This window comes from Crocodylus siamensis, chromosome 2, assembly GCF_052110815.1.
Source record: "Crocodylus siamensis isolate JL-2025a chromosome 2, ASM5211081v1, whole genome shotgun sequence".
Taxonomy (NCBI): domain Eukaryota; kingdom Metazoa; phylum Chordata; order Crocodylia; family Crocodylidae; genus Crocodylus; species Crocodylus siamensis.
Genome location: NC_143396.1, coordinates 22161342 through 22176146, shown reverse-complemented (window position 1 = coordinate 22176146; position 14805 = coordinate 22161342). Strand labels below are relative to the sequence as shown.

The 14805-nt window shown below is 39.9% G+C and overlaps 1 protein-coding gene across 2 annotated transcripts in view; it reads left to right on the top strand.

Annotated features, from left to right (window-relative positions):
• The window catches only part of CPZ (carboxypeptidase Z), a 72407-nt gene extending 60779 nt beyond the window's left edge, over window positions 1-11628 (top strand). For both annotated transcript variants that reach the window (XM_090035504.1, XM_090035503.1), the window contains exon 11: window positions 3536-11628. In XM_090035504.1, the coding sequence (XP_089891630.1) occupies window positions 3536-3900 (365 nt within the window). In that variant the 3' untranslated portion in view covers window positions 3901-11628. The remainder of the gene's footprint in view (window positions 1-3535) is intronic.
• The last annotated feature ends 3177 nt before the right edge of the window (window positions 11629-14805 follow it).

Below are 14805 nucleotides of genomic sequence, written 5' to 3'. Positions count from 1 at the left end.
TTGAAAGATGGTAGCAAAGAAATGACAGCTAAGAAGATAAAGGATTATCAGCTGGCACAAACACCACATCAACAGAAATCCAAGTACTGGCCTCAGTGCTTACCTAACAAACCCCCTTGGCACTGAAAGGAGATTTGCCTTTGAGAAGTCACTTCCTTCTTTCCTCTCAGCAATGGCACTGATATCACTAGAAATGCTTTCTTTCCTGGAGGATGTTTTCTCCTTTCATTCACTGGGCTACTTTTCTTTGGATGCATAAAGCTCACTTTCCTGACTGTCTGAAACAATACTTTGCCAGGTACTCCAGAAGCAGATACTATGGAGGATTACAAAACTAGGAGTGGATGAGACCATCTGCAACCTGGCCAGTATCAATGCAACATACCTCCTTGACCATTTTGGCCCAGCTGGGGCACAGCATCCCACTGATCTCAGTGATACTCAGTCCGTTGTCTCCACTGAGGGCAGGAGAACCCTCTTGTGCTTTCCACACAACTGGTGAGACTGAAGTGACAGAACAGGCCTGGATGGTGCTTTAGCATCTGTACATGACTAAATATCGCTCTTCTTTTCCACCTACTGTGACACACAGCTATCATCCTCAATTTCAATAGACAATGGAATTAATAGGAGGTAGAAACAGACTTGGTAGGAACATATATTTGTCACAGGAGAGATTCCGCCTTGAATCAGACCACACTAAATGTGATACTTGCATATCCAGCCATGATGATGCAAACTCTCCTCACTTCAGCTGTCATATGCTTGCATGTACATAATCTACATACATGATGCTGCTTGTGATATTTACCTGAGGCCCTCACAGCTGAAGCTCCGGTTGGTGTACTCAACTGAACATCAAATGAGTAAAACAGTATTAGGGCCTTGTTGCACCTTATGCTGTGAGTTGCACAAATGTAGATCGGTGTTAGCGTTGGCTTGGAGTGTGGAGCAATCACACCCTTGGTCTAGAAACTTTTTCTGACTGTTCCTTGCACAGCTGCTTGTCACTAGAGGCCTGGTGAGCAGGGCAGGACTAAGAGATGTAGCTGTGAGTTGCCACTAGAGGGCTGGTGAGCCAGGAAAGGCATCTATCCCTGCTCTATAGGCTGGGGTGTGAGTGTTCCTGGGATAGTGGAGGATTTGAACTTGGGTGGCACATCTGTGGGGAGCAGCCACATGTTAATGGAAAAGGAGCTGCATAGTGTGGATCAGAGATAATCCTGCCCTGGAGTGGCATAACTTTGAGCTGCATAATGAGTGCTTAAAACACCTTAAGGTGTTAATGTGTGGACAATCTAGGGGTAAAAACTCCATAAACTGCCCCAAGGTACTTTGTAGATAGCAGATATGGTGCACTGAACTATACTACACCCAGTCAACCCACAAATCCATTTAACCTTTTATCACAAACCAAGGACAAGCTCCAGGTATCATTACCACTGCCATTGACATCGTGGATGCTGGTTGGATGAGTACCATGAAATAAACGTAGTCATGACACATCTAGGACATCCTAGCAGAGAGCAGGAAATGATTCAAAAGGAAAAAAAAAACTGTTCTTCTAAGTGGAAGACTTTCCTTTATGGGCAGCCCAGTACAATCTGGTGTTTGAACATACCCCCATCTGCAAGGTACTACTTACTGCACTTCAGATATTCCTGAAATTCCCATTTCAGTCAGGGTCTATCTTGCAAAAGTATCAGCATATCATGTCTGATACAATCACTTTCTATCATGCATCTGATGGTCTCTGAGTTTCTCAAGGCTTGGTGAACAATTATCAACTGCTCATGGAACCTATGCTGGGTTGAGAGCTGAATAACATCTTCCCGAAGCTTATAGAGTCCCATTATAAACCCCGTGTAGGACATTTAAAATGCAACTATTACTCCTTGTGTTACTGTTACTGTTGGATATATATAGAGCTGTGCGACATGGGCCCTATTTGATTTGGATTTGGAAGTTTGAAAAGAAGGGTGCAGATAGTGCTGTGTGTAATTGTACAAACTACTATTTCTTTCTAGTTAAACTAGGGGGTTTACTAATATGTTAGGATCCTAGCACTCTACTATTTAGTTCAAAGTAAAACTAAATATAACTTTAATGGAATTGCTAGATTTCAATAAAGTAGTCAATATAGTCAAAACATATTGTTTCATTAGTCTTGTATAGTTAAATGAACATCTCTTATTCAGATACATAAAAAAAAATCTAGTCTTTTCGAGCATCTTGACAGTGCCTCCAGTACTTTACTATTAATCATTTCTACATCTGAGTTAACATTATCCCACCTGAGTTAAGGTTTTTAGCTAGAGATAAAAACAGAATGCAGGGCTGTGAAACAGGACAGAAACATTACCAAAAATGGCAAAATTACAGCAAAGTTGCAAGATCATTAAAAAGGCAAGAAGGACCTTAATACTTGTGGACTGAAATTAGTAGAAAGCATACAGATTTTAATGTCAGTGCTGATTTCGTCAGTGCTGATGGAATAGAAATACCACTGTTCCTCCTAGATAGTTGCTTTTAAGAGTAGATGAAACAGGAATCAAAGGGTACAGCACCGCTGCATCTCTTTGGATCTGCCCGTGCTGTAGAATTTGTAACAATTTTTCCCCATGCATACATAAAAAGTACTTTCCAAATATACCTAGGATACACTATATAGAGATCAGATGTAAAAGAGTACATTATAATCCGGTTAGTAATTTTCAGGAGTTGTAAAGTTCTGAGCATTTAAAGCTCAATCTTGCCTTCACTGCAGTCAATGAGAATTTGGCTATCAGTTTTAATAGGAATGTGATAAAACCCCAGAAGTGAAAAATATCATACATGTGTATTAAGATCTTGCTCTGGAGCTGGTGATTGTCAGTGAAACAGTCCATGAAACCAGAGTATTATATAACATAGTAGACACTACACCAAATCATCTGGGGGAAAAATAAAGACCTAGAATTTGAGGAGATACAAAATTGGAGATGATGCAAATTTGAGGGGCTGATAGAAGACTGATGCATAACATTGACTTTAACATAACACTGACATAATTAAACCCTTTGGATTAAACCCTTAAAGATTTAACAGCAACATAAAAACTATATTGGTAGATGAAGGAAATAGTGATATTAAATCTCATTTTAGGGTAGACCAGAATTTGATGTGCCTGAAATTGCTTTTCATTTCAGTTAAAAATATAAGCATATAGATATCCATCACAAATAGGATGCATTCATTTAATTGCAAAACCATGTGTTCAAAATTCAGCAAACCAAGTTATTTCTATTATGTAAAGGTCAGACATTCACAGCTATATCCTTTTCTTTAAAAGAATGAAACATCTGATATACTGAACTCATTTCAAAAGTCAGGCTCCTGCTGGGTGCTGAGATCTTCTGAGTTTCTATATATCTGTCTTTATATGATTACTGCTAACACATACATGTATATGTGTGTACATTAACATTTGGAAAATATGAATGCAGCTTGAGAAAGAATTAAGTTATCCAGTTTGTTTTTCTTTTCTTTTTTTTAGCTGATGACGGTGACTATTGGAGACTCCTTCCTCCAGGAACATACATAATCAGTGCCCATGCTGTTGGATACAGCAAGGTGATAAAAAAGGTCACTCTGCCTGTCAAGATGAAAAGGGCAGGGCGGGTAGATTTTGTCCTACGACCTTCAGAAATCTGGCCAAATACATTTCTCCGTAGGCCCATGGAAGCCATGCGTGATCAATATGACCCCCTTGAACATTTTGATCCTCATGCCCAACATGCACAGCCGGGGCAAAGAGATGAAAGAGGAGACCTTTCACGGAATAGAGACAGGCCTTGGTGGTGGTCTTATTTCAGTTCTCTAGATCAGCATAAACCTCTGTGGTTGCTTAAGCGTAATTAAGTCATAATATTATTCCCTCACCTTCTTATGTTACTAGTCCATCAAAGCCCTTCTGCCTTGTTTGATAATGGCAATATTTAAATCTGTTTAATTTGAAAATATAATGTTAATTCAACCTCACTTTCTGTATTTTTTTTATTCCTTCTTCATACAAATGCCTATATTCAAGCATTTTATATATTAAATAATTAGCATGCATTTGTTCAAAGGCTAGGTTCCATGCAGTTTTTTCATAGTAATGTGCTGTCCTTATGCCCATGAAATTAATCATCAAATTCATTATTTATTAGGTTCTAAAGTACCTGCAGGAATACATTTTCATACATGTCTTAACACATTCATTATTGCAACTGAAAACGCCCTTTCGGAAAAGGCTTTTTTTCTTTATACATTATTTCGGCATATTAAGCTTAGTACATTAAGTCTTCCAATGTAGCTTTCAGTGATTAATGGGGAAAATAAACCCTTCATTTGATATCAGTATTAATTTGTAAAATAACTCTCAGAAATGTGAAATATGGAAAGAAGAATTCTGCCTTTGAAAAATTCTGCAAAAAGGTAGCAGGATGAGTGGCTTAGGAAAAATCTTTTAATAAGGAACCATTGGGTATCTATACACATGCTCTAGGGATGGCAGGGGGGCAGGGGGTGAGGCTGTAATTAGAGTGGCTCCAAGAGCTGCTCTAATGAAAGTCCCTGGAAAGTCTCATGTATCAGCATCCCTGCGCTTCAAAATGGTGGTGTAGGTACTTTATCTAAAGCTCATTTGGCAAGGTGTAGATAAAACACCCCCACTGCCATTTTGAAGCATGGGGATTCTGGTACATGAGACATGGAGCCTAGATGAAGCACGGTAATTACCACACTCCAGCAGACTTGATTAACTGAGTCTGTTTCAATGTGCTGTAAGTACAGCGCGTCAAAGCAGCCTCTGCGCTTGTGTATAGGCACCTTTTGAAGTAAAATTTTCCCAAATTCTATTTGAAAATTCAGAACTTGATTTCCCTGTGCCTACAACTCACAAGAACCTGTACAGTATTTAAAAAAATATAATAATAATAGTTTAAAAAGCGATAGTGGCCAGATTGTGATAGGCTTTCTTAGATTGAATAGTGCCCAGTATTAGCAGTAGTCCCATTGAGATCAGTGAGAATGCTTGGAAAGTACAGCATTCATCCACTGACCCTAATCAAATTGAATTGCTAAAATATGCTTGTACTGTACTTCTGAAATGTGTAGGAAGAAAAACCTGAAAGAAAACTAATTTATGGGGAATTTAGATCAAAAGTAGCATGCCATAATGGGGGGTAAGTTGGTAGCATGCCATTTAAAACAAGCAAGCAAGCGGAATCTATTTCCAAGCTAAAAATACTCCATTGCTCTCAGAAGCTGAGAAAAGGCTTATAAACCATTAATGTCAACTGTGAACTATAAAAAGTGTTTTCAAAAGCAACCATCTTGAAGTCAGAACGCTGCCCTAACTGCTTAGTATTAGCTGTGTATTTTCTCTCCGGCAGCCTCACTCCTTTATAAAGATACTATTTTAAAATAGATTCCCCGGGTTTTGCCAGGGCTATCACAGTAGGCCTGACCCAACTGTAGTGCAAGTAGCACAACAAGCAGGCCAGAAAATCCACTTCCTTCTTTGAGTCCTTCCCTGAAAGGACAAACAGGAAGAAGAAAATGCAACTTTATATTTCGCCTGGAAATACTGTACTGCAAAGAAGCACCTTTGTGGGGAGGTTTCAAAATGCCTTCTAAATTCGATCAGGTGTAGGATAAAATAAATATAACCTTCCCTGTGTGTAGTGCTCATATGAGCTAAAATTGTTGAGTTTTCAGCTGGGAAGAAAGCAGAATCAAATCCTATTATGTTTCATAAATTGTTGTCCACATATTATGGTACCCCAAGAGTTCAAAACTCATCCACAATGAATTCTTGAATCAAATACAAAAAATGAAGGAGAGTTGACACCTGTCTTGCTGATATTGCAGTACTTCCTAGTTTAAACAAACCCGTAAATTAAATTAAAAATATCTTTTTACTCTAAAATCTGTGAACAACCCTATCAGTCTTTTCGAACAAAGTGGGTATGCTGAAACTAGCTGATTTAAATAAGATTGCATATATTCAAGTTTTCTTAGTTTAGCAAGCCAGTGACTCAGTTTAGAACATTTCCAATTAGAAGTTAGAAATGATGATGCAAAATACTCACTGTTTAATTGTCCTTTGGCCATAATGGTATAAGGGTCCTCCTGTAATGATATAGTTATCTCCTTCCTTTAAACACTAGAAAGAGATGTCACATTCATGTTTCTCTGATTCTGCTGAGAGGAAAAAAAGGCCAGTTTCATTTGAAGGTGGAAGAAAGAAATTATTTTTCCAAGTGACATGAAAAAGCTATTTCAGATTAGATTACATTTAAGAAATCTTTGTGAGTGATTTAGTGAGCAAACAAAAGAAGCATATCAATGACAAAGTTCAGGACAGTTACAAAGTGTATCACCTTTTCATTTTTTCTTTAACATTAACAGATTTAGCATTATACTGGTGGAGGAAGGATAGTTTTGAGTCTGGGTTGGTTTCTGAAGATCCAAGTTCAATGCTCAGTTTAATCAGGGCCATCTTGAAGAGCCTCTTGGGCAAGCTAGTTTGTCCTCAGTTCAGCAAAATACTGAAGTATGTGCCTAAATGGAGTGCTATGTAGGGCCAGCCCTGGGCATGTTTATGTGCTCTGCTGAAACAGGGTCTTAAGCTCACTTGTAATATAGGAGTTACGATATTTGTCTTTGGTCCGTCTTGTTCAGTTAGATTATAAGCATTTGGGGCACAGACATCTATTACTCCATGTATGTGCTGTCAGGCCAAGGTGAAACTGTTTTCATGGAGCCTGTAGGCAATACCATAATAACCCCAATCAATTGTAAGCGATGACAAGCTTTCTTAAGCTCCAGTTCAGGAAAGCTCTTCAGTGCTAGTTTAGTGGTAGTTACAGGTATGCTTATGAGCTTTCTGATATACTAACAGAATTAAGCATAATTAAGCATGCTTTTAAGTACTTTGCTGAATTCGAGGCTCATGCAACAAACTTAAAATTTAGGAACAATGGAAAAAAGTGAAAGTTAGGAAACAGCCTTCTTTCTGATTAAAGTACAAGTTTCAGACTTGGCTTATCTCTTTTTCTACCAAGTCAGAACCCCTTTCAAGTGTGAATGGTCTCCCAGGGAGACTGTATTGTTAGCTGAAACACCACACAGGAGGATTGTTTGCCTTTTATGTGAATTATAGTACATGTTAGTTTGGCTCCTTATCCTTTTAAGTCAGAGCCTACATAATTTCTTTTCAATTACCTTCCAACCACATAATGAACATTATTGACCTATGTTTTTGTAGCATCCTCTTTAAATAATTCATTTCCTAGTCTCCATGTTCATTTCAAAGAGGCTCTTCTTTGCCATGTAGTCAAAAAAACTTTTTTGTACAATGCCCGTGAGTTAACAGACAGTTGTAATAGCTGAAGGTGTGGGAGGCACTCCTAAAGAATGTTATTAATGTATTAGCAATTAACCTCCTCAATGAAGGCACAGTATCCAGGTGTAATTCATAGCATTAAGAAAGCAAAGAACACATGTTATATTTACAGTTTCTCTTTCAATTTTACAGCAGAGAAAAATTAAAAATAAACAAAAATTACTAGAGGTAAACAATTAAGACCACGGGCAAAATCCTAGTACTCTAAATAACCCCTGGCTCTTGAACCAACTTGGAAAAGGGCATAAGGAGTTGCCTTCATTTTATTTTCCTTGTGCAGGATGTGGCCACAATTATGATCCTTGTTATCAGGATTATTTCTAATTTTTAACTCATTTGTTTCCCAATGGAAAATGCATAAGAGGTCGAGAGACTAGGGACAAGGTCCAGGCCTTACCTCCTTTTTTGCTATGTGCCTTCAGTGGAATCAGGCTCCTTCTTGGCTGTTCTTTTGGCTCAGTATTGACTGCACAATGTCCTCGCTTCTTTTGGGATTGAAAATGAGGTGGAAGGAGGAAGAGGTTATCGCCACATAATCTATTCTCCAGCTCGATGGTTACAGCACTTTCATAAGACGTATGGGTATGACTTGCGTGTCCAAGTCAATGGCAAAACCCCTAGGACTCAGGTATTTGGATCAACGATTTTTTTTTCCAGTTTTTGGTAACCTATTAGTTAACTATTAGACTCCTATTTACCAATCTACTCATATCTGTGCTGTTGTATAGATAAAAAAATGTAATTTTGCAGATGCATCCTATGTTTACTGTAGACTGATATTCAAAACAATATTAAATTTAGGCCAAAATCAGCAATAACATTTTAAGGCCATCATAAAACGATAATTTGTATTCCAGTTACACAAGTAACAAGATGTGATTAACGAGAAGAAGACTGATAAAACCTACATAAGGCAGATTTAAAAAGTGACTTCAGAACTTACTGTTTGCTTTATTTATCTTTAACTGGGAATAAAGATAAGTTTTGTCAGCAGAAAATAAAATTTCATAGATTAAAATCACAGTTAAATTTGCAGCAGTGTAATGGCAAATCAAAGTCCTGCCAGCTCAAACAAAACCCATAAATTGAATAACATTAATAATAACCATAAATCGAATAGCTTTAATGTTGACAGGGAGTAGTATTTCACAATGTAATGATATTATAGCAAAATCGGTATTTTAACCATATAATCCATTATTCAAATGAATGTGCTAAGTCATATACTTGTTGCAATGTTTTGTTACATCACAGTTTCTAAATCAAATTATAAAACAATCCATAATGACTAAAAAAGTCAGACTGCATGCATGAAGTCTTCAATGTATTGTAAAAGTAGATCACTTAGAAAGACACTAGCATACATACACCCACCATAAGTAATATATATGGCACATTTTCTAGAACACAGAAACAACATAGTAGCACTGGAGATATAAATATGGATGAGAGAGGGAATCTATGGTGTAGGCAGTCGTGCAGCTAGGATGGGGCAAGTGGGGCACTAGCCCAGGGCAGTGAATGAAAGGGAGTGCTAGTATGGTCCCCTCCTCCCAGTTATCTGCCATGGTAGTGCAGCTGTGCACTGTCTTTGTTCAGCCATTGGAGCCCAGGGAGGCTATGCTGCACCCAACAATATATCTGGGAGAGGAGGCAGGAGTTGAAATGATGCCCTGCCAGAGGCTTTCCTATTGGAGACCCAGCTCTGCACCAAGGGACTGGAGTCGGGAGAGAATGGGGCTCCAGGAGGGGAGCCCACACTACTGCCTGTTTCTCATATAGGAGCAGCCACAGCAGAAGCATTCACTACCCAAGTGGAGACAGCCGTGTTAGGTAAGACTCTCCCACCACTTCCAGCACCCACCGCTGCTCTACAGTGGTCAGCATAATCCTCGCTGTTGCATCCCTATGACTTTATAATGCAACTTATACCAGGCAAGGAGACTAAGACACGGTCGTCCTAAACTAAAAGTAAGTTTATTGAACCCTAACAGATACAGCTATAATTAGAACTGAAGTAGCATTAGCAGTTAAAAATGTTAGGTTTGTAGCTAGTCAAAGGTGATGCTCACCATCCCATAATGTTGCAAATGCAACTTCATTGCTCGATCAGGCCATGAAGTCTTGTTTGGGGCCCCTGCTTCACACATCTGATGTCAAGACCGGATCTTGGATTGGTGACAGGATCTCTTCAGACTTTCTTCAGGAGTCTTCCAAGGGGTACGCTCTCTCACCTCGCTTTATATACCATATAGCTTGCATTTTTTAATACATAAAATTAGTTTGTCTTCCTCCTAATGCATATTAATCATCTTGCTTCAGTTTACCAAATATGGTTACCTTTAATTGGGATTTTCTATTCTGAGGTAATCTTTTCATCCTTAGGTGGGGGTAGGTTTTGCTCCGACTGTTCCTCTTTTGCCCAGACCATATTTATTCAATTTAGTTAGCCAACTTCCCAATTCATTTTAAGTCAGAGACAGTGTTTTTCCATGTGCTCCTATCACTGGGTTCATGTCTCGACCACAATTCAAACTAAGCATGAAGCCTGAGCTGAGCACTAAGGTCAAACCCAGGCCTGAAGGCCTCTGGGTCCCACCACCACCTCCTTCTCCCCCCACTTTGCCTTGGGCCCTGAAACTTCTCTCTACACTTCTGAGTGTAGCCTTTTTGTTACACATGGGGGAACTGTGGGCCAGCGCCCACACTGCGCATTAGGGCTGTGCAAAATTTCACCGGCAGTATCGTTTTGATGCTGTTTTGACTTGTTTCGAGCTTGAAACAGCGAAATCAAAATGAAACAGAGAGCTACAAAAGAGCTTCAAAATGAAATAAGGTAAGTCAAAACATTTTGAAATTTTTGAAATGTTTCGAGTTTCAAAGCTCAAGCTGGGCTTGCCTGCAGGGAAACAGAAACTAAAGTAAGGAGAGGGAAGGGGAAGTGTGTGTGTATGGGGGGGGGGCAGAGAAGTGCTCTCATTATTGACTGTGTAGCTGGCCAGTGACTGTGATCCTTCCCTGAGGCCCCTTCCAATCCCAGTGCTTTGGGGCAGGAATGGAAAAACTGCATAAAAGGCAGCATTGTTTGACCTGCCCTGCTTTCTGCCTTCGTGTCAGTTACTGAGCTGTGTGTTCCAGTTTTGCCCATCAGCAGCTACAGTGGCAGGGCCCCACCTATCTCCTTGACAGCTGGCAGGTTTCGTGGCCTCAGCAGGAGAGAGCATGCCTGTAGCTTTCACCCTGCTGTGCCTTAACACATACACCAGTGTCACCCATGTCACTAGTTTTGCTTATCCATAGTTGAGGTACACTTTCCCCAAAACCCTTGTACCTATCTTTTTGAAACATGGGAGGCTTTGTGGCCCCAGCAGGGGCTAGCATGCTTGCAGGTTTGACCCCGCTGTGGCTTAACACATACACGTGACATGAGTTTTGCTTTCACGTTTTTGAGGTAGAGTTTCCCCCAAACCCCTGCACCTATCTCCTTGAAGCTTGGCATACTTCATGCCCTCAGAAGGGGCTACCATTCTGGCAAGTTTCATCCAAATCAGGCCATAAATGATAAAGTTATAGGATGTTTTGAGCTTCCCCATTATAGCCTATGGGCAAAACTTGAAACAGCATCGAGAGGGTCCAGAAGAGGGCCACTTGCATGATCAAGGGGCAGCAGGGCAGGTCCTATGAGGAGAGGCTACGGGACCTGAACCTGTTCAGCCTCCACAAGAGAAGGCTGAGCGGGGATCTTGTGGCTGTCTATAAACTTACCGGGGGCACCAGCGGGGAATGAGAGGCCCTGTTCCCCTGAGCACTCCCCAAAGTAACTAGGAATAATGGCCACAAGTTGATGGATAGTGGGTTCAGGCTAGACATCAGGAGGCACTACTTCACAAGCCAGGGCAGGTTGGATTTGGAACAAACTTCCAAGGGAAGCGGTGCTTGCTCCTACCTTGCTCCTTCAAAAGGAGGCTAGATAATCACCTAGCTGGAGTCATTTAATCCCAGCATTCTTTCCTGCCCGTGGTAGGAGGTCAGACTTGATGATCTGCTCATGTCCCTTCCAACCCTAATCAACTATGGAACAAACCAAACACTAATATTTTCAGAAACTGATGGATCATGGAAGTGTTGGTCGTCTTTTAAAATGGTTTTTATAAGCTAAGTTGCATGAAAAATTGCATATTAAAATGTTAACTATGCCACATTGTAATGATTATTTTTGTCTCTAGAAATATAATTTAATTAATTCAAGTGACTTTATCTATTACGTCAAAACATTAGACCCTTCACCAGGACACTGATGCAGCTCTTCTTTGTACAGAACTTCAACTGGAAATACAAATGTGAATAAGAGCAGATCTGTAGTAGACTGCAACAATACTAAGGGTGGCTGGATATACCCATTAAAGTAAGAAACATGGTGTCCTGAAACTAGACATTATTCATGAGAAAATCCTGAGGTTTTTCTCCTGGCTACAGGCAAGGAGCATAGTGTTAATAGAAACATAAGAAATCTTTATGAAAGATAATGATTTTTCAATAATTCTTTGACAGATGCAGAACACGTGCGCGCGCGCGCGTGCGCACACACACACACACACACAAAGATAGCTGCAGGCTAAAATCTCTCTACCAGGTGAACTGAAACAGTTGACCAAAATCATTAAGAACAGCAGTGTGGACTCTACTTCAGCAAAGCACTTAAACACATGTTAAAGACAACTCTCTCCAGCAAATCATTTAACTTTACTCACATGAGTCAACAGGACTGAAGCATTTGCTTAATGTTAAGGGTAAGCTTAATTGCTTTGCTAAATCATGGCTATAATAATATTGCCTACTGCTACCATAGCACTTTTAATCCTTAAATCCCAAAGTATTTCAAATTTAGATGCCTTGAGCCCAGGATTTCACAAGATAAGTGCTGTTCCAGAGGCCCAGTTCAGTGGGGGTGGTCTGAGCATGTGTAACATATGTTGGCAGCATTGAGTTCAGCATTAATATCCATTTTCAGTCAAACATGTGAGGGGAAAAGGAGGTTGTGATAAGTGGCTCTTTTGTGTAATACCATAGTGGTTATGGCACCTTCCCAGAAAGTGGAGAACCTGTTTTTTTTATTAGTCCCTCCCCTTTAAACCCGCTGTTTTAAAACCTCCATCTCCAGTCTTCCAGGGGAGTGGTCTAACCACCAGAGTAGAGGCCAAGCAAGGCTGAAAACCCATTCCACCTGCCCTGTTGAAACTTGTCCATTATGCAGCAAGGAGTCCACGATCTGTAGGGCCTGAGAGAGAGAATGCAGGTAGGGTGGGTGGGGAAGATTATAACTTTGTAGGCCAGGGATTGGCATGCCAGATATGGCCCAAGAAGCCATTTTCATCCAGAATATTTAACTCATCACATATCCAGGAGTCTACAGCAGCGTTTCCTGATAAGATCTACTATTAAACCACCTCCTTTTTTGAAATAGTAAAACTTATCATCTGACTTAACTAAAGTTAAAATAACATATACATTCAAGGTAAAAGCAACATTTAAACATATAATATTATTTTTAAAAGCCTTACTTATGAGCTTCAGCTGTATCAAACTGTATAAACCATTAGGGTAATGAAACCTTTTTGTTTGTCATGACATATTTTAAATGAGCAGGACTGTTAAAATTAAATACATATTTCATTTATATTATGGCTGACTTCCCAGGCAACACTTTTTTTTAATAAGAAGTATATCATTTAACCACCTTCTGTAGATGCTTATTTTTTTCTCATGCAAGAAACTTCCATGGCAAAAGATGTTTACTGATGACTGAAGTAGCATAAGGATGTTACTGAATGTTTTTTCACAATTTTCTTTTATTCTCTTTAATAAGTTTAAGGCAAGTTACACAAATTCTTCTGTAATTAATATGTTCCTGCCACCTTGGAAAGATGTTAGTTTAATTATAAACAGTAAAACATAATTCAATCTTGATACATATTTAGTTGGAGAAAACAAGAAGGCAACCCTCTTCAAGAAAGTATGTAATAATGCACTTAAGAAACTAATAAACATTTTAATAACATCTCTGTCTAAAGAATTATTTAACTTTAATTTTCTTTCTGGAAAACTACAGAACATTAACTTATGATTTTGCACAAACTTTTTTTTTATGATTGAAAAGGTATTTCTCTTGCTAGACACATTTTAGAGCTGCTAAATTTCTGCAGAAGAAATTCCCTTTAAGATTTCTGATATTTTTATTTTCTATTCACATGCAAATTTTATTTTTGAGAAGTCTCAACAGCACTGTCTGTGAGCTATTTTGATACCTGCAAGCTGTCTTTCACCAGTTTGGGCATGTAGTAGGTATGTGCATGTGTGTAACTGGATAACATCAAAGTAATTTATTTTTAAACCTTGTGGAAACCTCATTCTTAATGTATACTGTCTCAGTGTGGCGAACATCTAAAGAAATTTAGTTAAGTACAGAAGGTACAGAAAAGGAAATACTAGAGAAAGTAATGGAAAACAGCACTTGAGTCCTGGCACTCTTGGGAGCTTAGGCACCTAACTAGGCTATAGAGAGGCATCAATGTCAGCTTGGATGCACAACCCAGAACTCTTCCCCTGAAGTTAGGTGCTTAAGTTGTTTCTTTTCAAAATGATTGCTATTTCTTTCAAAACATGTTTGGAGGAGGTGATAGTGATGGTATCCTCACTCACCCAGAATGTGGGAGTCCTCACATCCAGTATCAACTTGTGAATAGATTCTTTACCCCTTGTGTGTAGCCATACCATTTTTTGCTAAAAGGATTTTGAAATTACTTAAGTCAGAGAGAAGTTACAAGACTCTTTACCCCATGGTTAGAACAGTTGAAAGATCAAATCCCTGATTTCCAATCAGCATCTGATGGAAATAAGCTTCAGCTTACGAAAACTGGGGGATGGGGGGACTACTGCCCCTGCTGGCCTGCTGAACGGCCCTTGCAAAGCCAGCGGACCAAGGCACTTAAGGGAGCTCACCCCTGCCCCAGCCCTGGCACAATCTGTGGGCAAGGCAAGAGCCCCCAAGGGCACACTTGCCTGCCTGTACACTAATGCCAGGAGCCTGGGCAACAAGCAGGACGAGCTCGTCCTCCTGCTCAGTGCAAAGAAATATGATGTCATTGGGATAACGGAGACCTGGTGGGACTCCACCCATGACTGGACCACGGGGATAGAGGGCTATACCCTGTACAGGAGGGATCGTGTTGACAAAAGGGGCGGGGGTGTAGCTCTCTATGTGAAGGAAAGCTACATGTCCCTGCAAGCTGATGTTGGCGACCGGCATGGACAGCTAGAGACCCTCTGGGTAAAAATTCGTGGGGAATTCGGCACAGGGGACACAAGGGTGGGAG